The sequence below is a fragment of the Hyperolius riggenbachi genome, chromosome 4, assembly GCF_040937935.1.
Source record: "Hyperolius riggenbachi isolate aHypRig1 chromosome 4, aHypRig1.pri, whole genome shotgun sequence".
NCBI classification, from domain to species: Eukaryota; Metazoa; Chordata; class Amphibia; order Anura; family Hyperoliidae; genus Hyperolius; species Hyperolius riggenbachi.
The window spans coordinates 54129984-54155717 of record NC_090649.1 but is presented as its reverse complement, the minus strand read 5'-3'; the positions used below and the strand labels follow the sequence as shown (position 1 = coordinate 54155717).

The window sequence follows — 25734 nt, the reverse complement described above, 5'->3', positions numbered from 1 at the left end:
TGTGGTTTGTTTCTGATGTCCAGTGAATGATACAAATAAAAAAGCAATACAATTGTAATTTCTATTTATATGCTCTGTCCCCCCCCCCCCCCCCCCCCCCAAAAAAAAAAGACCTGTTGTAGAAGAAATTAAATATATATATATATATATATATATATATATATATATATATATATATATATATACATACATACTCACATACATACATACATACATACATACACACACACACACACACACACACACACACACACACACACACACACACACACACACACACACACACACACACACACACACACACACACACACACACACACACACACACACACACACACACACACACACACATACACACACACACACACACACACACACACACACACACGAGATACTGCCTGCTTTGCAATTGGCAATAGCCACCATCTCCCACAATGCAACAAGGTGCACAGAAAGGAAACAGTCATGGCCATGGCCCTGACATCACACTGTGCGAGAGGTTTCACCACAATGTCAGCCATACAGGCATCCCTGATGATCTATCAAGAAAAGGTAAAGAATGCTCCAGGAGTCTAGGGAAAGTGGGTATCGCCTACAGATTAGGATGAAGTTTAATCTTGGGTTAAAGTTTCCCTTTAGAAATCAGATAAACATCTGATGTCTGCTTCAAAGTCAGCACAAACAACTCACTGACATTAAATGCAACAGTATGCCCTCATTGAGGTGGTCTGAAGTTTAGCAAAAGAATAGAAAAAAAAAGCTGTGAAATACAGCTTTAATCTGCCTGCATTCGACGCCATAAAGCAGGAAACATCAAACAAAGCTTCCAGAAAGGTTTTACATTATTTGCAGATGCCAGTATTTTCACCCAAATGCTCTGCAGACAGCTCTCTACATGGCTGATGGCTCTACAGCCAGAGGCTCGTGTGCTACGCCATCTAGTGGCTAAGGGGAGTGAGATCAGTTTATTGTGTGGGTAGTAAAGAGAAGCTGTGAAGGGAACGGTTGATGCCCTGGACTTTATTTCATACAATTGACTATCTGTCTTCAGCATTGAAGTGATAAATTATTTCATAGTGAAACAAATTCTTCTTTTCCAGTAAACAGTATCGATGTAGGAACTTCGGGAGATAGGAAGGAAGGCTACAATGTTGATTTCTACTGGACTAAGAAAGAGATCTTATTTTGCCTTTGTTTTCTTCAGCTATGTTGGACCTTGATGAGGTCTGAAACCCACTAGCAGCACATTTCTAAGCACTTATGATATAAAGTGAGTGTTAAGTCTAAAAAAATAAAAAAAATAAAACAGATTCTCACCTATGGAGAGGGAATGCTCTGGGTCCTATAGTACCTTCCTGTTCTCTTCATGGTCCCCACGTTCCAGTGCCGTCACCTGGTAAGCCGTGTATGACCAATCGGTCGAATACTGCTCTGTGCCCCGCAAGAGGCTTCGGACGTCTTCGGAAGCCAGATTACTCCCCCAACACTGATGGGTCTGTAGTACGCCTGCGCCCGCTCTCATGCGCAGTACAGAGCAGCCAGTCTTCAAGAGCCCTCAGTCTCCCGTGGCGGAGGATTCAAACTGGGGAGCCAGCACTGGAATGAGGGGACCATGAGAGGACCAAGAGCCTTCCCTCTCCACAGGTGAGAATCTGTTTTATTTGTATTTTTTGTGGCTTAACATTAGCTTTAAAGGACACCCGAAGTGACATGTGACATGATGAGATAGACATGTGTATGTACACTGCCTAGCACACAAATAACTATGCTGTGTTTCTTTTTTTCATTCGCTGCATGAAAGTTAAACATTAGGTATGCAAGTGACAGTTTCTGGCTGGGTCGGGACTGTGTCAGACTATAGCGTAACCCTCATTAATAACGCATTACAACCATAAAACACTATTCTGACAGAAAATGGCTTCTGAGGGCAGGATAGGAATAAAAGGTGTCAATAGTTCATAACGTTTAGCTCTGGCATACTTCAATGAATGTGTCATTGAGTAGGGACAATGGAACAGTAAAAACTTAAAAAGTAGATTTAAATATAAAATAACTGTGGGATATCTACAAAAGGCATTTTTATAGGAGTAGGAGGATAGATACAATTGTTTATCTCATCAGTTTATTTGCACCTCGGGTGTCCTTTAAAAAGCTCTTGCTAATGAAATGCTATGGGGGATTTTTTATTTTTATAAATCACATCCCTCAAGTGGGATCACACCCATAGCATTACATTAGCAAGAGCTTTGCAAATCACAAGCGCTTAACAAAAGCACTCCTAGTGTATCCCATGCCTGAGACACCTTCTGATTTAGCGGCGGTGGGGACCCGTGGAGACACTACCGGTAGGATCCTATCCACTTGTTTGTTGACTTCACTCTACCCGCTTATCTTTACACTGTCTGTAATTTTCACTTAACTGACTTTCACCTGCTGCATCGCTTCATTACTGTGATCGCTATGTGATTGATTTCTGCTTTTCTATTCCTGGTTATATATTACTACTTCTCAGGGGTTTGTTCCCTTCCTTGGTGTTACCACACTTCTCTCTATTTTACCTACCTCGTGAATTGTTATGATTTATTGATGCTATTTGCACATGTGGTTTTAATCATTTCATGTTTTTGTATGTGTCACAATATATGATGCACGCTCAGTGCCATTTTTATGCTATTTTGAGGATCAATATGTTTGTCACTAGCACTTTGTATTTCCTCTGGTTCTCTGATATTGTGGGTTTATACATATTCCCCACCATGTTTTAATGGTTTTTAATGTTTGTAATTTCAATAAAGGATGGTATATTGTTTTCTGATATATGCTGTTCTGGCGCGGTTTCTTTGAGGTCATTGCTTTATAGTTTTGGTATGCTATCTGAATTTTTGACCGTTCTGCACAGTCCAGACCCACCCCTTGTTTTATGTATATAGGGTGGCATTGATTATAGTGGATGGTGCTCCCCATGTTGTATTTTGCTTAATACACCTTCTGGTTTGATCTATATTCTGAGGAACCCCAATGAAAGCTCTTCCAAGCTGTAGTTCTCAACTCTGCTGCTGGGATTAAACTGCCTTCCTAAAGCCTGGTACACACTTTCAAATATGATAGGCCAATCACTGACCAATTTTACCACCTCCATGTATTAAGAGGGTCAATAGATATTGACTACTATGCGAAGATTGGGTAGGTAAACACTCATACTACATGCAGGTGGGAATATTGGTCAGTGACTGGCCAAGCAAAATATAAAGTGTGCTTTGGTACACACATCCAATTGTGATTGGATATTGACTGGCCAATTTTATCACTTTGTAGAATGAGAGCCAACAGAATTTAACCACTTTATGACAACCTGACTTATAAAAACGTCCTGCTAGAGCCTCTTAATGGCTCCAGGACATTTTTATAAGTCAGACAGTGCTGCTGCCGCTGTGCGCGTGCATGTGCGCGCTCCCGCGGGTGTACATGCATCCCAGTGCACGTGAAAATTGTGAGAAAAAAAAAAGTACACCTTTATTTCGAAATGATATATTGTCACCATACTTTGTACTAGGGACATAACTAAAATCTTGTGATAACCAGGACAGGGCAGATAAAATGTGTGGGTTTTATGTACAATAGCAGTGTTTATATTAAAACCATAGGGAACTAAATTTGGAGTAATAGTGTATTTTTTCATGTTTGCCTTGTATTTCCCTTTAAAATGCATAGAAAATAAAGTAATTACTGAAAACAAATATCAACCCCAAAAAGCCCAATTTGTGGTGAAAAAAACAAGATATATATCATTTCATTGTGATTAATAGTGATAAAGCTATTAGCAAATGAAAGGGATGAGCACTGAAAGGGGAAAATCACTCTTGTCCGTTAAGGTAAAAAACGCCTTGGGGTGAAGTGGTTAAATTCTATAACCAGAATGGGTCAATAAGCTATCTTATTAAAGAGGACAAACTCTTCCACAAGGGAAGAAAAAACAGAGAAACCCATCATATGTATATAGAGATGACAGCCAGTCTAATTCTCCCTTATCTGTTAGTAGTGAGCCACTGTAATTTGAGCTGTCATCTCTGTCTGATCTGTGCCACAGTGTGCCATTCAGACAGGCTACATGTAAACACGAGTTTAACCCTTTCTGTGCTCCCAGCAAACCAGGAAGTAACTACACTGCAGCATCTCTGAGGAGCTCTATAATCTGTAACAAGGAAAGGTTTTTCTGTAATGGCAATTTATGCTGTTGCTTATATTTTAGAGCAGAGAGGAAGTTTTGAGTTTAGGTCGGCTTTAAATGGAACTGGTAAAATTGGGCAATCGAACTTGTGTACATGCAACCTAAAGGTGGGCACTAATGTTCGGTTTTCCTGATTGAATATGCAATCATATAATGTTAATTGTGGTGATCATCTGTCAATCCAAATTTACGAATGATACTTTTGGCCTCATTGGGTTACTTAAAATCTTGAATAAATTACTTCAGAATCCATCAAAGAATCAAATTTATATTAGGTTGGATTAAAGCTTTAAAATGTAAAAATGCACAGCGTTTAAAGGGAAGATCCGCGCATGATATAAAAAACAAACTTCACTCACCTGGGGCTTCTTCCAGCTCCTGGCAGTTGATCGGTGCCCTCGCCGCAGCTCCTCTCCCTCCTGGTGTCCAGCGGTGAAGAAGCCGACCTCGCCAGGTCGGCTTCATGTGCGCTCCACGGCGCGGGTCACGTGGTGAGAGTGATGTCATCCGGTCTCTACTGCGCAGGTGCAGTAGTTATGCGCCTGCGCAGTAGAGACCCGATGACGTCCCTACACCATGTGACCCCCGCCGTGGAGTGCACATAAGCCGACCTGGAAGCCGACTTGGCGAGGTCGGCTTTTTCACCGCTGGACGCCGGGAGGAAGAGGAGCTGCGGCGAGGGCACCAATCGACTGCCAGGAGCTGGAAGCAGCCCCAGGTAAGTGCAGTTTGTTTTTTATTCCCTTTAAACGCACTAATAGAACCCCTACGTAGATGCCTACACTGCGTCCCATGGATTCTTAGCACCCTACGTAGATGCCTACACTGCGTCCCATAGATTCTTAGCACCCTACGTAGATGCCTACACTGCGTCCCATAGATTCTTAGCACCCTACGTAGATGCCTACACTGCGTCCCATGGATTCTTAGCACCCTACGTAGATGCCTACATTGCGTCCCATAGATTCTTAGCACCCTACGTAGATGCCTACACTGCGTCCCATGGATTCTTAGCACCCTACGTAGATGCCTACACTTCTTCCCATGGATTCTTAGCACCCTACCTAGATGCCTACACTGCATCCCATGGATTCTTGGCACCCTACACAGATGCCTACACTGCGTCCCATGGATTCTTAGCACCCTACGTAGATGCCTACACTGCGTCCCATGGATTCTTAGCGCCCTACGTAGATGCCTGCACTGCGTCCCATGGATTCTTAACACCCTACGTAGATGCCTACACTGCGTCCCATGGATTCTTAGCACCCTACGTAGATGCCTACACTGCAACCCATGGATTCTTAGCACCCGACGTAGATGCCTGCACTGCGTCCCATGGATTCTTGGCAGCCTACGTAGATACCTACACTGTGTCCCATGGATTCTTAGCACCCTACATAGATGCCTACACTGCGTCCCATGGATTCTTAGCACCCTACCTAGTTGCCTACACTGCGTCCCATGGATTCTTAGCACCCTACGTAGATACCTACACTGCGTCCCAGGGATTCTTAGCACCCTACGTAGATGCCTACACTGCGTCCCATGGATTCTTAGCACCCTACGTAGATGCCTACACTGCGTCCCATGGAGTCTTAGCACCCTACCTAGTTGCCTACACTGCGTCCCATGGATTCTTAGCACCCTACGTAGATACCTACACTGCGTCCCATGGATTCTTAGCACCCTACGTAGATGCCTACACTGCGTCCCATGGATTTTTAGCACCCTACCTAGATGCCTACACTGCATCCCATGGATTCTTGGCACCCTACATAGATGCCTACACTGCGTCCCAAGGATTCTTAGCACCCTACGTAGATGCCTACACTGCGTCCCATGGATTCTTAGCACCCTACGTAGATGTCTACACTGCGTCCCATGGATTCTTAGCACCCTACCTAGATGCCTACACTGCGTCCCATAGATTCTTAGCATCCTACCTAGATGCTTATACTGCCTTTAGATAACAAAACCTTCTGACTGGTGGTGGATTCCTTTAAACACTCACCTTGTTATTTGCCAGGCTTTGATGACCACCTAGATCTTGTCGGCTCCCTGAAAGCTGAAAATAAGACTAGATAAAGTAAAAATGTCAACCAAGACTTCATTTCATTCATTTGTAAACCCAGCTGTAAACAAGGAATCCATGTACGGTACTTAGAGAACTGAAGTCAAATAAACAAAGCTGCTCAGCAAATAAAAATCACAGTAATAAAATATTCAAAGAGGAACTGTAGTTAAACGAACAATGGATACAATAGCTTTTTTTTTTTTACAAAATTATTATTTGGTTAGTGTTTTCCCATTGTGGAATTTTTCCACTTTACATTCTGAAATTTATCACAGGTGGCGAAATCTTTAGTTCTGTCTGGTGCAGCTCTGCAGAATGTTTGTTTCTCCGAATGCCAAAGCCAGTGAATATACAGGATCTTCTAAAAAAATTAGCATATTGTGATAAAGTTCATTATTTTCTGTAATGTACTGATAAACATTAGACTTTCATATATTTTAGATTCAAATACACACAACTGAAGTAGTTCAAGCCTTTTATTGTTTTAATATTGATGATTTTGGCATACAGCTCATGAAAACCCAAATTTCTTATCTCAAAAAATTAGCATATTTCATCTGACCAATAAAAGAAAAGTTTTTAAAAGAAAAAAAGTCAACCTTCAAATAATTATGTTCAGTTATGCACTCAATACTTGGTCAGGAATCCTTTTGCAGAAATGACTGCTTCAATGCGGCGTGACATGGAGGCAATCAGCCTGTGGCACTGCTCAGGTGTTATGGAGGCCCAGGATGCTTCGATAGCGGCCTTAAGCTCATCCAGAGTGTTGGGTCTTGCGTCTCTCAACTTTCTCTTCACAATATCCCACAGATTCTCTATGGGGTTCAGGTCAGGAGAGTTGGCAGGCCAATTGAGCACAGAAATACCATGGTCAGTAAACCATTTACCAGTGGTTTTGGCACTGTGAGCAGGTGCCAGGTCGTGCTGAAAAATGAAATCATCTCCATAAAGCTTTTCAGCAGATGAAAGCATGAAGTGCTCCAAAATCTCATGAGAGCTAGCTGCATTGACCCTGCCCTTGATAAAACACAGTGGACCATCACCAGAAGCTGACATGGCACCCCAGACCATCACTGACTATGGGTACTTGACACTGGACTTCAGGCATTTTGGCATTTCCCTCTCCCCAATCTTCGTCCAGACTCTGGCACCTTGATTTCCGAATGACATGTAAAAGTTGCTTTCATCCGAAAAAAGTACTTTGGACCACTGAGCAACAGTCCAGTGCTGCTTCTCTGTAGCCCAGGTCAGGCGCTTCTGCTGCTGTTTCTGGTTCAAAAGTGGGTTCATGCTTCCATCTGCTGAAAAGCTTTATGGAGATGAAGATTTCATTTTTCAGCACGTCCTGGCACCTGCTCACAGTGCCAAAACCACTTGTAAATGGTTTACTGACCATGGTATTACTGTGCTCAATTGGCCTGCCAACTCTTCTGACCTGAACCCCATAGACAATCTGTGGGATATTGTGAAGAGAAAGTTGAGAGACGCAAGACCCAACACTCTGGATGAGCTTAAAGTGAACCAGAGACGAAGCACCCTTGTGTATTTTACCATAGAAATCAGTGGGAACATTAGAGAAAACATTTACCATGCTCTCTGTTCCATCCTCACTGCTAAAAGTGTCTGTTATCTAGCTGAGATAAGAATCCCGGACTGAGCATTGAGTCTGGCTTTGCTATAATGACTCAGCTATAATGATTCCTGAGCAAAGCCAGCAGGGGGCAGGCTTGGACTTGAAGACAGCAAAGAACACAGTCTCAGCTATAATTATTCTGTAGCAAAGCCAGACCGACTGCTTAGTCGGGATTCTTATCTTAGAGGTGATAATAGGCAAATTAAACAGAGAACAATGTAACAAAGAGCAGATTAGGTGTTTACTGTCATGTTCCCACTGATTTATAAGGTAAAATACATGAGGTTGCTTCATCTCTGGTTCTCTTTAAGGCCGGTATCGAAGCATCCTGGGCCTCCATAACACCTGAGCAGTGCCACAGGCTGATTGCCTCCATGCCACGCCGCATTGAAGCAGTCATTTCTGCAAAAGGATCCCTGACCAAGTATTGAGTGCATAACTGAACATAATTATTTGAAGGTTGACTTTTTTTTGTTTTAAAAACACTTTTCATTTATTGGTCGGATGAAATATGCTAATTTTTTGAGATAAGAAATTTGGGTTTTCATGAGCTGTATGCCAAAATCATCAATATTAAAACAATAAAAGGCTTGACTACTTCAGTTGTGTGTATTTGAATCTAAAATATATGAAAGTCTAATGTTTATCAGTACATTACAGAAAATAATGAACTTTATCACAATATGCTAATTTTTTGAGAAGATCCTGTAGATCTAGTCTCCCAGAATTCTCTGGGTGGGAGAATTCTGCAAAGCTAAATAGCTTAGGCTGTGTAATGACTGGAAGGGCGGGGCTACATACCAATATACAGCAATATAAAGATATAGGAAGCCTTTCTGATGCTGAAACCAGGAAAATGACTGAAAAGGTGGGACACTACATTCTGCTATGCATCACTATTTGGCCTCTTTAAAGTGGCCATGTGATGGGTTTTAAAAATAAGAAAAAAAAACCTAACCAACACGGCTACTACAACTCTCAACTGGCATATGGTAACTAGGGGAGTGGTTAGCAGCAGTTGCTAAGTCTAACTGTCAAAATAGTATGCAAGCGAGTAGGGAAGCTGGAATCTTACCATTGTGGCAGTTAGACTTAGCAACTGCCTTTAAGAAAACACAGAGAATCCCTCATGAGGAGATGGACTAGTCCAAAACCTGTCGGTTCTGTCTGATTTTAACTGCTTGCTTTTTTTTCACTGTAGTGGTTCTTTAAACCCAGCCCAAGTACCCCCAATGGTGCCCCTAGGCCCTAGACTGAAAAACAAATAACGAAGATTTTGAAATGAGCAAGACCGACCAAAATGCGACTTACTCTGTTAACATTGGGTGAACTCAGACTCCTCCGATTCAGCTTCCCTTTCCCAGAGAGCTGCTCCTTCACTGCAACTTCCTGCAAAGGTAAACAGAAAGCTGTTAATGATAACAAAAATCTATGGAAATGGGAAAAAAAACACTCAAAATTGCACCACACACAACCAAAGTCATAAAGATATTTATTAGTCTTCTCAAATACATACCGGTATATGAATGACAACTCAAGACGGGACTGTTACAATCAAGTGAACTAGGCTCCAATGAGTCAATTAATATAGATCGTCAGTGATCATAAAGTGCGGTCCCCCAATACAATCTGCAAGACAAACACTGGGGTTCGCCCAGGTGACGGGCTATACTCCTCTTTTATTGCTGATTTAGAAGAATGACCGTCAGTCCTTGTTGCAACTGCTTATGCTGCTACGTTGGCAATAAAAGGGAAAACATATCCCTTTGTTTGGTTGAACAGTGTTTGTCTTATGGATTATATACTCTGCTGGGGGTTTGAAGCAGCAGCCATACTATCCCAAGAAAAACACACACATATATAAGTAGATAAATACTGGTTCTTGTTGTTCTTACATACAGTGGCGGCTCCAGCTTCAGATTTTTGGGGGGGCTCAAAGGGGGCACGAGGGCTGGCAGGCCGGGCTTGGGGGGGGGGGAATTTGCGGCGCGCGAAGCGCGCCGCGGCGAGAAATTGGGCGTGGTCATGATGTCATGTGGGCAGGGCTAACTGTAATGTAGTTGTACCAGCTAACGTAGTTACATGGAAAAAAAAATGAAGTAAACGCACATAATGACAGGTAGCCTTTCACCAGTAAATGCACATAAGAATCAGCTTTTCACCAGTTAATGCACATAATGACAGACTGCGTTTCTGCAGTAAATGCACATAAGAGCCTGCTTTTCACCGGTTAATGCATGTAATGACAGACAGTTTCCCCATTAAATGAATATAAGAGACAGCTTTTCACCAGTTAATTCACATAATGACAGACTGCGTTTCCGCAGTAAATGCACATAAGGGACAGCTTTTCACCAGTTAATGCACATAATGACAGACTGCGTTTCCGCAGTAAATGCACATAAGGGACAACTTTTCACCAGTTCATGCACATAATGACAGACAGCATTTTCCCAGTAAATGCACATAAGAGACAGCTTTTCACCAGTTAATGCACATAATGACAGACTGCGTTTCCGCAGTAAATGCACATAAGGGACAACTTTTCACCAGTTCATGCACATAATGACAAACAGCATTTCCCCAGTAAATGCACATAATGAGAGAACGTTTCACCAGTAAATGCATGTAATGAGACAGCGTTTCACCACTAAATGCACATAAGAGACAGCGTTTCACCAGTAAATGCACGTAATGACAGACAACCTTTCACCAGTAAATGTAGGTATTGAGAGACAGCGTTTCACCAGTTAATGCACATACTGACAGACAGTGTTTCCCTAGTAAATGCATGTAATGAGAGACAGCCTTTCACCAGTAAATGCACATAATGAGACAGCGTTTCACCAGTAAATGCACATAAGAGGCAGTGGTGGGCTGGGCTGGAGGCCCCAGGCTCAGGTCTGGCTGGTGGTGGGCTGGGGGCAGCTCAGGTCTGCCTGGTGGTTGGCTAGAGGCCCCAGGCTCAGACCTGGCTGGTGGTGGTGGGCTAGGGGCAGATCAGGTCTGCCTGGTGGTGGGCTGGGGGCCCCAGGGGGGCAGCTCAGGTCTGCCTGGTGGTGGGCTGGGGGCCCAAGGGGGGCAGCTCAGGTCTGCCTGGTGGTGGACTGGGCTGGAGGCCTCAGGCTCAGGTCTGGCTTATGGTGGTGGGTTGGGGGCCCCAGGGCAGCTCAGGTCTGCCTGGTGGTGGGCTGGAGGCCCCAGGCTCAGGTCTGGCTTATAGTGGTGGGTTGGGGGCCCCAGGGCAGCTCAGGTCTGTCTGGTGGTGGACTGGGCTGGAGGCCCCAGGCTCAGGCCTGGCTGGTAGTGGGCTGGGGGCCCCAGGGGGGCAGCTCAGGTCATCCTGGTGGTGGGCTGAGCTGGAGGCGCCTGGCTGGTGATGGTGGGATGGAGGCCCCAGGCTCAGGTCTGGCTTGTGGTGGGTTGGGGGCCCCAGGGAGGGCAGCTCAGGTCTGGCTGGTGGTGGGCTGGAGGCGCCTGGCTGGTGGTGGTGGGCTATGAACCCCAGGGGGGGCAGCTCAGGCCTGGCTGGTGGTGGGCTGAGGGCCCCAGGGGGGGGGGGGGAGCTCAGGTCTGCCTGGTGGTGGGCTGGGCTGGAGGCGCCTGGCTGGTGATGGTGGGCTGGGGGCCCAGGGGGGGCAGCTCAGGTCTGGCTGGTGGTAGTGGGCTGGGGGCCCCAGGCTCACATCAGCATCACATATAAAAAAATAATAATTCAAGTTGGCTTGGCTGCCCACCCCACAGTAACCCACCTTGATTCCTCCTCCTTCTGCTGAGCTGTCAATGGAGGTCCTCCTGCGTCTCCGTGAGTGAGTCACTAGTAGTGAGTGACAGTCTGGTGGCTGGAATGAGTCCCCGGCGCCGTCGCAGTGAATAGCAGCAAGCCTCTCTGCTCTGCCTCTGAAGCTGGGCGGGTGGACGGGCAGGCCAGGCCAGGCCAGGCAACACGCTGCACACTGCTGCGTGTCACATGACGGACGTCGTCACGTGACACAAATGAGCCACGAACGTTCCCTTGCCCGTGCGTGCCGCCTCTGTATACAGATAGACTGTATAATTACCCGGGCAGGGGCGGGGTTCCTTCTGACAGCCAGGCCAGCCCTCTTCCTTCCTTCTTCTGAACCGCGAGTACTGACTTGCGGCGGCCGCAGCCCGCGGGGTGGCTTTAGGGGGGGCTGGCTAGTTGACAGCTGGGGCTGAAGCCTGGGTAAGCCCCAGTGTAGCGCCGCCACTGCTTACATAACATATGTATTGTACTGTCTACATTTTTTATGTAGACTGTCCACAGTTTTTATATAGTAAATAAAAAAAAATGGGTTTCAGGTATTTTCCACCTTTACTGCCTTTGACTGAAGGCAATCCTGTAATGTAATCTAATTTTCTCCTTTACTATTGTTTCTCCTAGAAACTGCACTGTCATATCTAGCTTGCTTTGTAAACACATGATCACAGCATAAATCATATTTCAGCAGCTTCTGCAAAGGGGTGAGGTGTATTTCCCTTCTCAGCCTTGGGTCACACTGTACTGCACTAAGCCAATCAGTGAGGAGCAGGAATGTGGGAGTAGAGATAACAAGCTTACTTCTCCTCTGCAATTTAGCAGAACAGATCCAGGCTGACTGAGAGGAGATTCATTACATTATGATTATATTGGAATGCTGGCAATGCAGACTGGATGTAGACTGCATAATAAACACAGAGCAGTGGGTAAATTGAATTTGATTTCATGGCTGCCAATCCTGCTTTAATGTATAATCCTGTATCCCCCAGAAGTTTGCATTAAAAAGTTTGGAGAATCCATCCAGTGAGCCTGCGGACACGGCTGTTGAATGGTCCCCTTAATACTTCACTAAATACAATTTCATGATCCAATAAATAAGTAATCAAATAGTTAATGCAGATCAAAGGCAATGCCAACCATGAAACACATATAGGGCTAAAATTGAAAGCAGGAAGTGACACTACACCCTAATGAGTATGTAAGTGAATAAGTAGGGTGCGGAGTATCAGAGCCGAACAATGGCCAAAATGTGCAAAGAGAAAGCATTCTGCAAAAGTGCAAGTGAAAATGGAGGTGAGAGACCGGAGGGGGGAGGGGGGGTACAAGATTAAGTAAAATCTGCAAAATTAATTCAACTCCATGTCCTTACGACAAGGCAATTCCAGTCTAGAGCAAGCCCATAATAAATCAAAATAATAAATACAAAAAAAAAAAATACAGGATAAACTGTGCACCAAAATCCTTTTGTTGCTGTTCGTAGCAGCCTTAAGAGCTCTTTTCCATTACATGAGATTCTGATTTTGATGCAATTTTACAAGCGATTCCAATTTTTGTTGCAATTAAAAGAAAAGGTCCTGCATGCAGCATTTTTTTTTGCATTTTCTTCTATTGTTGCTACCATCCAGTGAACATTGGAATCGGAAATCAAAATTGCGATTTGCAGTGTAAAACAGGCCTAGAATGACTCTGCCTGATAGGACTTCCTCCCGCTAGCATTAGAGGACTCATTTCCATCTGCATGGTTTTAGCAGTATTCAGAAGCACAACATAATGCGATCCACAGGGACATCAGAAAGTGCATAGGCTTCATTGTCTGATGCTTCCATCCATGTGTTATGAGTCACAACGCATGGTTGCATGCATTTCGGCGCTTTTGCAATGGGATTCCATTAGGATTACTGGTATTGAAACCTTATCGAAGAAAAAAATTGCGGAGCAACACAGTTCTTGTTAAATTTTTTGTGCAACAGTTCGGTGTGTTGCGGTGGAGACCTGCGTTGCCCGCAGTGTTAAGATGGAAATGAGGCCAAAGAGTTACTCCAAACATGTTATTACTTACTAGTACACGCAACTGCCTGACATCTAACATAGAGGGACCATATCTCAAGTAATCCTCAATATAAAAGGGGGAATAAAGAACAGCCCCCATGGCAATCCAGACTGGGTGCTCCACTTTGGACAGATAGAAATGCAGATACAGTGGGTTGCAAAAGTATTCGGCCCCCTTGAAGTTTTCCACATTTTGTCACATTACTGCCACAAACATGCATCAATTTTATTGGAATTCCACGTGAAAGACCAATACAAAGTGGTGTACACATGAGAAGTGGAATGAAAATCATACATGATGCCAAACATTTTTTACAAATCAATAACTGCAAAGTGGTGTGTGCGTAATTATTCAGCCCCCTGAGGCAATACTTTGTAGAACCACCTTTTGCTGCAATTACAGCTGCCAGTCTTTTAGGATATGTCTCTACCAGCTTTGCACATCTAGAGACTGAAATCCTTGCCCATTCTTCTTTGCAAAACAGCTCCAGCTCAGTCAGATTAGATGCACAGTGTTTGTGAACAGCAGTTTTCAGATCTTGCCACTGTAATTAAATACTTTTTTACCTATTCAAATCATTCAATAAAACTACCATTTTCTATAATACCAGATAGGAAAGCCAAGCACTGGTTCCAAGATTGTGGACTTTATTTTAGATCCTCAAGGCACCAAAACATTGGGAAGGTCAGCCTCACAGAAATTACAGGGGTCTCCCTCGTTTGTCAGAGGCCAGTATAGTTACGTGTAACTGTATTGGCCCCTGACAAAGCGGGGAGACTCATGAAAGGGCTGAAAGTTTTCAGAATTTTGGAATCAGTGTCTGGCCTTCCTATCTGGTAATTTTGTGAATGGTTTGACCTGCTAGCGTTGTGCATGGCCCAGGACTGAACAACCCTCTGTGTATATGGTTGACAGGAGTATTGTGTGCCAGCCAACTGGATCTCCTGACTTCTTGAACTACTGTTTTCTAGCCTAACAGCTGTGGTAAAAGCTGGTCCAATTCACTCTCTTAGACAGGCGATCCTGAACAAGATTGAAGGACAGACTCCATGTGACAACTACTTGCAGGAGAGGGGGGGGGGGGGGTGTAATGGGAAGTAACGGACGCTCCCAGAGAAATATCCCCTAGTCAGAACTGCAGTCATTTTCCTGTGTCCACCATCCTGAATGGTCATACACCATGGCAAATAAGTGATTCAATGTAAACTGATGGCCATCAGTGTTCCTTCCAGTTGTGTTCTTGTTTTCCCTTTTGCCTTTAATACACCTATGCCCAACCACCTTGTCCCTTCTGCTTCACCTTCTCCATAGCTTTAGCACTGTTAGGTCTGCAGTACGCAATGATGGACTAAATCTCAGCATACTATACTCAATAGTCAGTAGTTGGCCTCTACCGTCTGCGCTTCTAAAACTTTCCTATTTAGACTACAGACAGCACTTAAGACCGCATCATATTAACAGCTTATCACAAACTGCTCCTCTACCCGGATCTTGGATGGCTGACAGCAGCTCAGTGCAAGTCTCTCAGACCGGGCCACGTCGCTGCAATTAGTTGAGAATCAGGTCACACATTTATGGCTGTGCAGTTGTCAGGCAGGCCGGAGATGAGACAAGTGTCATTGTGATCTCGGCGGGCCGCCAGCTCTGACTCAAGCCTGGACGTAAAAGTCTGCTTCCTGACGCAGGTTAAGGGGAGGAAATGCTCTTAACGCAGATATAAAAAGTAATGAATACACATCTCACAGCAGGTGAGGAAGGAGAACGGATTGCAGGCTCTGGCTGCAAAACCATATTGTATAAACTGGCTTCGTGCAACGGGCTGTCTAAACTTACACAGCTCAGCAGAATCCGGCCTATTCTTAAAAGGCTCCCTAAGCAGAAATTTCAGGCTGGTTTATCTAAAACGGCTTTTAATAACACTGAAACGTCAATATGTATTGCAGGGGACAGAACGGTTAGAAGTTATAATATGAAAGGTTGCGGGTGACCTACATTCAAAGCCTTATTTATCTCTTCACTGGACTCCAGTGGTGAGGAAACTTCACAAGGGCTTTGTGTTTCTCAACTGTAGTGGCCGTTCGTTTCAAAATAAATTAACAACAATGCAATGTGAAAGTGCATTGTGGGTAAAGCTATATTGACGGCTGCATACTATAAAGTTCTCTGACAAACTCATTCATTATTTATTGAAGTTTTATAATCACCTGTCAAAAGGCAATACATTCTTTCCTCCACTATAGCCATATTGCCCAAATCGCAAAGAGGCTTACTTATGCCCAAGAATTATAGGCCTATTTCGCTACTGGGAATAGCCTGCAAGATATTTGCATCTATGCTTGCCTCTCTGCCATTCTGACATTTATTACATGGTGACATTTTTACTGTGGGCAGGTTATGTAGCTGTTTCTAGCTGTTTTGGCCATTGGAGACAGCTATAAACAGCTATTTCCTGTCTGTGAACATTGTTACATTGTGGCAAACTGTCAAAAGTACTGCAGTCCTCAGAGCTTCTTGTGGGATGGGTTTCACCACAATATCAGTCATACAGCGCCCCCTGATGGTCTGTTTGTGAAAAGCAATAGATTTCTCATGTAAAAGGGGGTATCAGCTACTGATTGGGATAAAGTTAAATTCTTGGTTGGAGTTTCTCTTTAAATACTCTATTGCCCTTGTTGGTCCACAAAGACTAAGTTGGTTAAATTCAGGTGTGTCAAGCCTCAGATAATATCCACAACCTTCTCAGTGTACAGCACCTCTGCAAACGCCAAAATAAAACACTTCTCACACTAGACATGGAGAAACGGTTTGCCATCGTATAAGGCCATTTAATCGAATCAGGTTTGCAGAATATGGCTTTTGTAGAGAACTCTTAAATGCCATCAAGGTCCTTTATTTTTCTCCAACTGCCACACTCAAACTCCCAACTAAAGATAGATTACGTTTCCCCATACAGAGAGGCACACGTCGCAGTATTCTGTCGCCAGCAATTTTTTCTCTTGTAATCGAACCCTTGACTCATCGTAGTCACATTTCCTCTCATGTTTTGGGCATTGCTTTTGGTTTGTCCACATATAAATTAAGTCTCTCTGCGGATGACATTTTAACTCGCCACACATCAATCCTTAACCTTCTGCAAAACCTTCAAGATTTCTCCAAGTTCTCTGGCTTTTAGTTAAACTTGGACAAATCTGACCTTATGATTGCAAAAATATGCCATCACAAGATGCCAATCAGCTTGCTGTCACTATGGGCCTGCAGTACCAACTCAAATACATCAAATATCTGGGCATTAATCTTCCCATAGATCCCACCAATCTGTACAGAGTTAACTACCCTCCCAATTACCGAATATTGTCCTCAGACTTGGATACATGGACATTTTATCCTATTTCACTGCTTGGAACAGTCCATGCTGTCAATATGACACAGTTACCCCAGTTGCTGTATCTCTTTAGAGTTCTTCCCGTTGCTGATAAACGGTGGCCCTCTTCCTTCCTCCTAATACTTAATACCCCCCCCCCCCACACACACACACACACACACACACTCCAAATGCCTAACACTAACCCCTCTCCTAATGCCTAACACTGTAGTCAGGAGTTCGAAAGGCAAATGGTAATTGTGCCTTCCAACAGTTAAGTATGTAGTAGGGCTTAAATCGTGTCATCAAGATTTTCAAGTGTATGGTATCTGAATGCTTTATTTAAAGAAAAGAAAAAATTAAAGTGAATCTAATTTGAGGAAGAGGGAATACAGGGAAGAATAGGTATGGAACATTTTGTAGAAGAAAGAAGTTCTTTAAATTGTCCACGTCATGAATTATGGTGGGTTCTTAGTTGCATTATAAAGTACATCATTACATCATCCCCTGAACCCCCCGATCAGGCTTCCACAACTTCTCCCCCCCCCCCCCCCCCTTCTTTTTCTCTAACTTCTTTCTGGTCTTTGGCTAAGTTACACCTCCCCAGACCTGTTTATTGGCAGTCTTGCTTTCACACTGGTCTCTTTCTGTCTGACATGGGTATAATCTTCCATGTCCTACATTAGCTGAATGGCTATTAGATTCAAAACTATGTACAGCTCTAAGAGTATCAGTGTTGTAGAAAGTAAAGCAGATCGGGCACAGGTTGCAGTATTTCAGTATTAGTTTAATCCAGTAAGGTACAGGTAGTAACATACAATGAGGTGAAAGTGACGGCTGACAACCGTTTTACAAGTCTCCCTGCTTCTTCAGAGACCACCTTTTGGCCTCTGAAGAAGCAGGGAGACCTGTGAAACTGCTGTCAGGCTGTCCCTTTCACCTTATTGTATGTAACTACCTGTACTTTACTGGATGAAACTAATACTGGAATGTAGCAACCTGTGCCCGACCTGCTTTACTTTCTACAACGCTGGTGATAGTTTCCTTTGGGTGGTGAGCATGGTTATCTTCCAGGATCCAGATTGCATCTTCTAATCCAGTCTGCATGAGAGCACCAGTCATCTTTTCCCCCTGCTACCTTTACGTTGACAGATCTAAGAGTATTTGTTCCTCCTATATAACTTCCTGTCAGCAAGCGATGTTTATTGTGTGCCTTACGGCACGCTATGCACCGTACAAAGGATGTTCGTTCGAGATACTTTTCTTCTGTAGACCCAGATTCTGGGTCCGGCTATGCTCTTTTATTGTCCTGCTTAATATCTCTTTATATCTGTTTATTGGTGTAACACTAAGCATGTATAATGGTTCATTTAGACTTGTTGATTAAACTTTTATTGTTAAAAAAATTAAAGTACATCATACCATCCGTATAATACTTAATTCATGCGCCACAGTCCACACAGGTCAATTATAATATTCTACCTCCAGACTCTGGGATCGCTGCAGTAATTTCCAAATTTATAAATACAATATTCAAGTGTGTCTGCTGCGCTCACCAGACTCCGTGACTCACAGTTTTAAATCAAAAGTCCACAGCACTGTATATATCTTACAAAAGTCCTCAAAATTTCATTCAGAAAGTTCCATCCACCATTAGAATTGCCACTGCGGCTCACTGAGGGAATACAGTTGAATCCATCAATCCTAGAAAAATACAAAAATTCTCCACATAGGGTGATACCGTTCAGATCATCAGTAATAGGCAGCACACCACCCAGAAGTGCTCTAGTGAATTGTGAGGGTTGGTGCCATTAATTTATAGACCCACACCCCTTCTCCTAATATGCTCACCAGATTCGGACCACCTCAATTAATGGTGGGCCTTAAGCAATGCTCATATCCATGTGTAAATAGTAATGATCCTGTAATAAAAACAAAACTCGACATAGGGTAATACTGTCCACAAAAATGTATGCTCCCCAGTAGTGTCACTCTGTGTAAACCGTGCTCTCATTCCATGCCGTGGGGGTCCCACTCCCTACACCACAATATGCTCACCAGATGGAGCCCACCTCTGTAAACAGGTGGAAACTGCGCTCAGTAATGCCTTGTGGACACAAACTTTCTTACTCCGATTCATAAAATGTAACCTCTCCTGAGGTATTTTATTCCATTGAATCTTGTCAGGAGAAGGAAGCTTCTGGATCCGATGGAGGCTTCCTCTGTCCTCCTCACTCCTCCAATAAAATGTTGAGAAACACTGCTTTAGAGCACAGATTCCCTCAAAATTGCTGCTTTGCTACCTAAATAATAATCTTCGCATCGCAGAAAAGGTGGAATGGTTACTTGTTTATTTTCAACACCCGCGCTCTAATCCATGACAGACACTCTTAGTGTCTGTCATGGATTAGAGCGGGTGTTGAAAATAAACAAGTAACCATTCCACCTTTTCTGCGATGCGAAGATTATTATTTAGGTAGCAAAGCAGCAATTTTGAGGGAATCTGTGCTCTAAAGCAGTGTTTCTCAACATTTTATTGGAGGAGTGAGGAGGACAGAGGAAGCCTCCATCGGATCCAGAAGCTTCCTTCTCCTGACAAGATTCAATGGAATAAAATACCTCAGGAGAGGTTACATTTTATGAATCGGAGTAAGAAAGTTTGTGTCCACAAGGCATTACTGAGCGCAGTTTCCACCTGTTTACAGAGGTGGGCTCCATCTGGTGAGCATATTGTGGTGTAGGGAGTGGGACCCCCACGGCATGGAATGAGAGCACGGTTTACACAGAGTGACACTACTGGGGAGCATACATTTTTGTGGACAGTATTACCCTATGTCGAGTTTTGTTTTTATTACAGGATCATTACTATTTACACATGGATATGAGCATTGCTTAAGGCCCACCATTAATTGAGGTGGTCCGAATCTGGTGAGCATATTAGGAGAAGGGGTGTGGGTCTATAAATTAATGGCACCAACCCTCACAATTCACTAGAGCACTTCTGGGTGGTGTGCTGCCTATTACTGATGATCTGAACGGTATCACCCTATGTGGAGAATTTTTGTATTTTTCTAGGATTGATGGATTCAACTGTATTCCCTCAGTGAGCCGCAGTGGCAATTCTAATGGTGGATGGAACTTTCTGAATGAAATTTTGAGGACTTTTGTAAGATATATACAGTGCTGTGGACTTTTGATTTAAAACTGTGAGTCACAGAGTCTGGTGAGCGCAGCAGACACACTTGAACATCATACCATCACTTTCTCAATACCTAACTTTTTCACAGAAAATACATAAAATGCCTAGAACCATTCTAGGACACATACAAAGCAGGATACGGTTGCCAGTTGGTGACTGTACACCTACTAAAACTGATCAATACCAGCATTCATAACGCTATACGAATGATGGATTCAACAAGAGACAACAAACTTCAAAGTTCCTTTAAGTTTTCCTACAAAGCCGAACTTTGTTCATGTCAGGAGTATAAAACGTAGTCACTTTCTCCTTAATGGGTCCAGGTTTTGTGCAATAAGTTCAGTCTCTGCTTTCATTTTTGTGCAGTAAGTTCAGTCTCTGCTTACGCTTTTTGTGCAGTAAGTTCAGTCTCTGCTCACGTTAACAACTCTTGCTCCTGGGTCATTTCTAAGATATGGAGTCAGTCTAGAGCTGTACTGATCTCGCTGTAGGTTTTTGTGACCTCTTTATAGTCCAGAAACAGGTTAATGGGTGCAGACCCGTAAGCTCTGTATTCATCAATGTCTCGTAGGGGGCTGCTGTAACGCGGTAGAGGCCTGGTATCTTCAGAGAGGTTTACATCATCCCAGCTATGCTGGAACAATCTAGGAGGTGCCGACGCTCTCCTGCTCTGTTCCCATCTACCGGTGGGAGAGTCAACGTGCCGCTTGCTGTCGCGTCTGAGCTTTGTCTTCTGTTTTGGAGACCCGGACCCTTTGGCTTCATCCAAACGGCATGGGTTGCGGTATCCTCTGCCTATAGGGCAGAATGCCTGCAGTGGGGGTGGAGTGAAGAGTGTTAAAGAGGTTCTCTAATTTAAAAAAAATAAAATCTTTCCACAGAGAGTCAAAGTTCATGGTCTTACAGGCCTAGGCTTAAACTTTCATGGGGTAAATCAATGGTTTCATCACCGTCAAGCCCATATCCGAGGTTAGCTGAAGAAAATTGGATGTCAGGGCTGGTTCGCACTCGGGAACTTTTCAGCGCTTTGTTGATTACCAGCGATCAGCAAAGCGCTGTGACTAATGTATCCCTATGGGATTATCCATTCTCACGGCAGCGTTTGCGATTTCAGTAGACTGCAAGCTTGCTGCATGCAGCATTTTGGGGGGAGATAACATTAAGATTCTCGTTCTATCAAACGGGAATCACAAATCACTGCAAAAATGCAAGCGGCTCTAATGAGCATCTCTGTTTTCAAAAGCATTCCCTGAATGGCAGTTTCTAAGTCTGACTGCTGAAATAGTGAGTAGGGAGGCTGGCTGGTATCTTACTATTTCAGCAGTCAGACTTAGCAACTGTCGTTCAGGAAATGCTTTTGAAAACAAAGAAAAACCTGTGAATCCCCCATGAGGAGATGGACCGGTCAGCTCTTTCACATTTTAACTGCTTACTTTTTTCACTGGAGTGGTCCTTTAACAGTGATCTCTTTCAAAAGTATTAGTGGGGAAAAAAAACCAATGAACTGTACCTCTCTGTATTTGAAAAGATCCAAAAGTTTTCTAGAGAACGTCTTTAACATCTCCTGGTGCTCCGGTCCGTGTCAAGAGCAAACAATATAACCCTTCTGTGCTAACATTTGCTTTAGTGTAAAAAAAACAAAAACAAAAAAAAACAAGAGACAGACAATCCTAGACACTAGTAGACAATACATGAAGGATTCCTGTCTGTGATAGGACACTTAATCACATTTAAGTAATGCAGTCCCGTTGTGTTGTTCAGAAACCGAGATCCAATACTTTACTGTTCAGTTTCAGGGCTCAGATCCAACTCATGCAGTCTGCGCAGAAACATATTTTGTTCTCTGACTGACTAGTCCTTGAACCTTGTTTACCTAAGGCTGGTTTCACAGTGGGACGTTACAGGCGCATGTTAGAGCAGCCTGTAATGCACCTCAACGCACAGCAATGAAAAATGAATGGGCTGTTCACAGAGCCCACGTTGCGTTACATTGTAACGCTGCATCACAAGACAACGTACTGCATGCAGTACTTTATAAGCGGCAGAGCCGCGTTAGACTGCTTGCACATGCTCAGTAACGTTGGGGAGGAGAGGAGAGCGGCCAGGCACATGGCCAATTAATATTCACTGGACTCAGTGACGTGCAGTGTTTACTTCCTGGAGCGCCGCTCTGTGCGGCGATTGGCCGGGCGGGACCACGTGATGCCGCATGCGTCCAAGAGTACGCATCACGGACGCCAAAGTGAGCTGCACAACGGGGCTCACTCTGACGTCCACATTAGAGAGCACCAGGCGTTGCGTTTGGGGCACGTTATGCGACCATAACGTCCCCTAAACGCAACGTCCTGGTGTGAAACCAGCCTAAAGGATAAGCCAAGGAACATTCAAGCTGCTGCATTTCTCAGATGGAGGGATGGGAGTCATTCTTAATTCACAGATTTTCCAAAAACTGAGCTGAGCTTGGTTTTAAAGATCAAAATTTACTGCAGTAAACATCTTGGCGTTTTCTCCGTTGAGTGGGGAGGCGGGGCTAGGCGCCTCCCCTATTTTTTTTTAATTTTATTTTTTTTACAGATTTTTAGATTAGGATGGAGAAACACTTTAAACTAAAACACACAGAAAAAAAACTGTGGATTTAAAGACTGGCACAATCCACATTCAGCCAATTTGAATCCCCCTTGGACACTTTTGCACACCCCGCTGCAATGGTAAAGCAGATTTTAGGTTAAATTTACATCGAGTGGCCAGAAAAATTAGAGACACCCCTTATTTGAAAGTAAACCAGCCCAACGGTGACGTACAGTGACGTAACAACGCAGAGTTGACGTAAAGTGCTGTAACAATGCAGTGTTCCGCTCAGCTTCGGGCGACGTAGTTATCACAGAAGTCAAAATGGGTAACACCAAAAATTTAAGGGACTTTGGATGAGGGGTGATCGTCGATGCAAGAAGAGCTGATGCTAGCATTTCTGAAATGACAACTTTTAGCATCGTCTCGCCCAACAGTATCTGTGTTGTTTAGAGTGTGGCAGTTGAGAAAAAAAATACAGTGATAAGGACTATTCTGGTCAAAAAAGGCTGTTGAATGAGAGAGGAGAAAGGAGAGTAGCATGCATAGTCCGCAGCAACAGAAGAGCAACAACATGACAAAATTACAGCTGAATTCAATGCAGGTGCATCACAAAGTATATCCCAACGCACAACAAGTCGGACTTTGTAATGGATGGACTTTAGCAAGAAATGCATGTTTCTAATGCAAACACTTGTGATCCATGCTTTGCAGTACAGTAACTATGCTTGGATAAGGAATCAGGAATTTGATCTCCCTAATTCTGAGTTGCATAAAATTTGCTTTAAAGGAAACCTGAAGTACCTTATTAAAAAAAAAAAAAAAAAGTTTATGTACAATGGAAGCTCACTGTTCTTATATAAATCTTGCTTGTATCTAACTGACAGAAGATAGAGCTACCTGTTACAGTAAGCTAATTAGCTAACTGTTTATATGCTGCTCATTTGTATTGTCCTGTTCTCCTGAATAAAAAAAAAAATTTAAAAAAAAAACCGTTTCACTTACCCAGGGCTTCTACCAGCCCCCTGCAGGCCCCTGTGCCCGCGCCGTTACCAAATGATCCGGTTCCCCACTGCGGCTCAGTTTAGTTATCGTGACCTGCAAGTCGACGTCCACCGCGCCTGCCCACACACATCCTTGTTTGTTCTCCCGTAAAGGTAAGTGAAACTTTTTTTTGGGGGGGAGGGGGGGGGGGGTCTTCAGGTCCGCTTCAACTAAAGTTAAAGATATTTGTAACTCACAGTCTATCCCCAATTCTAACACCTACCATACTCAAAAAGCAAGCGGCCAAGTCAGCAACTAGTAGTAAAGACTGGGGTTTTTTGGTTCCTCCTCCCCTTTAAATCACCTGACCGATTGCTGGCTATGCAATAGAACACAAAGAATTCTAACTGAATAAGGGGTATAATGTAGATAGAGATCTACTGACCTGACGCAGCCGGTCCAGAGTCAGGATATTCTCTACAGCCAAGACACTACGAAGGTATTTCTCTATATAGGCTTCAGAATCTGCAGAGCCGGCATCGTCAGCGTTCGCTGCCAACCGTGCCAGGGCCTCCCGGTCTTCTGAACCTTGAGAGTCCTGAGGATAAAACACACAGTTACATACAAGATGTGAAACAAGAGCAACACTATGACTGTTTATAAAAAGTGACATCTTCCAAAGGAGTGTACCGCATTAATTTGAACCTGACATGACAGAGATACAGCAGATGATACCAAGTTTTTAGCTAGTTTCTTAGTGGTCATGCCCAAGCAATGGAAATCCATTCCATGAAAAGCAAGGATGCAAGGAATTACTGCCTACTGCATAGCTCCTAACTGAACCTCTTTGAGAGCCAAATCACTCTGTCCCTCTTTCCTCCTCACTTTATGCCCATCCATTAAATTGATATACTTCTTATTTTCAAATGTTAAAATAAAGAGAAAAAAATTAAGACCAGTGTGGTTTGAATGATAAAATTACATATTTCGATTATGAATGCTTTGTGATATGCATGGTGAGGGATGTGGTGGGGGCGTGGCTAGAGGCATGGCAGGGTTGTGTTGGGGGTGTGGCAGGGGTGTGCCTTAAATTGTCTCATTTCAAAAAGTTGGGAGGTATGCTTCCGTATCTCCAGTTCAGTGACTCACTAAGGGGTGGAGTCATACAATGGTCATGTTAACCAAAGAATTAGAAGGTTGTAAAACAAAGCATTCATATTTCTGTAATACCAGGTCATACATGAGTGAGGCGATCCAATTAAACTAGAGTCCAGGCAACTGCAGACCATAAGAAAACCCAAGACAGACAAGGCTCCTACTCCAGATAAGCCAGTAAAGACTCTCATATACCGCTCTAGAAGGTATTGCGATCCACAAACGTGATTTTCCTCCTAACATGGCTAAAGCCTCAGTCATATTTCAGCATGCAGAAAACACAGAAGACAGATAATAAACTGTAAGGAGCCAGATGTTTTCTTATGTGAAAATAAATTTACGTCTGATACCAAAAAGTCTATAAAAATCCCACTCTCCGACTGGAAGAGTTTCAGCTATGCTAAACAATAATATAAAACAAAAGAAACCTCTTTTGTTCCTTAAAGTGTACCAGAGCTGAAAAAAAAAAAAAAGTTTCATACATACCTGGGACTTCTTCCAGACCCATCCGCTAGGATCGCTACCACACCGCTGCCCTACGCTGTCTGCAGCTTCAGGAACCGGGTCCAGTCAACTTCAGCCAGTCGGGGCAGTCTACGCAGGAGAAGTGCGCCCTCTACGTATCTCTCCATTGGCTGCTGGAGAGATACGCAAAGCGCGCACTTCTCTTATGTCTGACTGGCCCCGACTGATAGAAG

General features: G+C 43.7%; 1 protein-coding gene across 3 annotated transcripts in view; it reads right to left on the bottom strand.

Annotated features, from left to right (window-relative positions):
- KIF13B (kinesin family member 13B) overlaps positions 1–25734 on the bottom strand; it is a 368955-nt gene that overhangs the window by 51123 nt on the left and 292098 nt on the right. For 2 of the 3 annotated variants that reach the window (XM_068280045.1, XM_068280046.1), the window contains exons 33-35: positions 24327–24479; positions 9250–9327; positions 6243–6296 (exon numbers count right to left, since the gene is read on the bottom strand). In XM_068280045.1, the coding sequence (XP_068136146.1) occupies positions 6243–6296; positions 9250–9327; positions 24327–24479 (285 nt within the window). Of the gene's footprint in view, positions 1–6242; positions 6297–9249; positions 9328–20371; positions 21141–24326; positions 24480–25734 lie in introns of those variants that run through there. The other variant, XM_068280047.1, reaches the window with a different exon arrangement.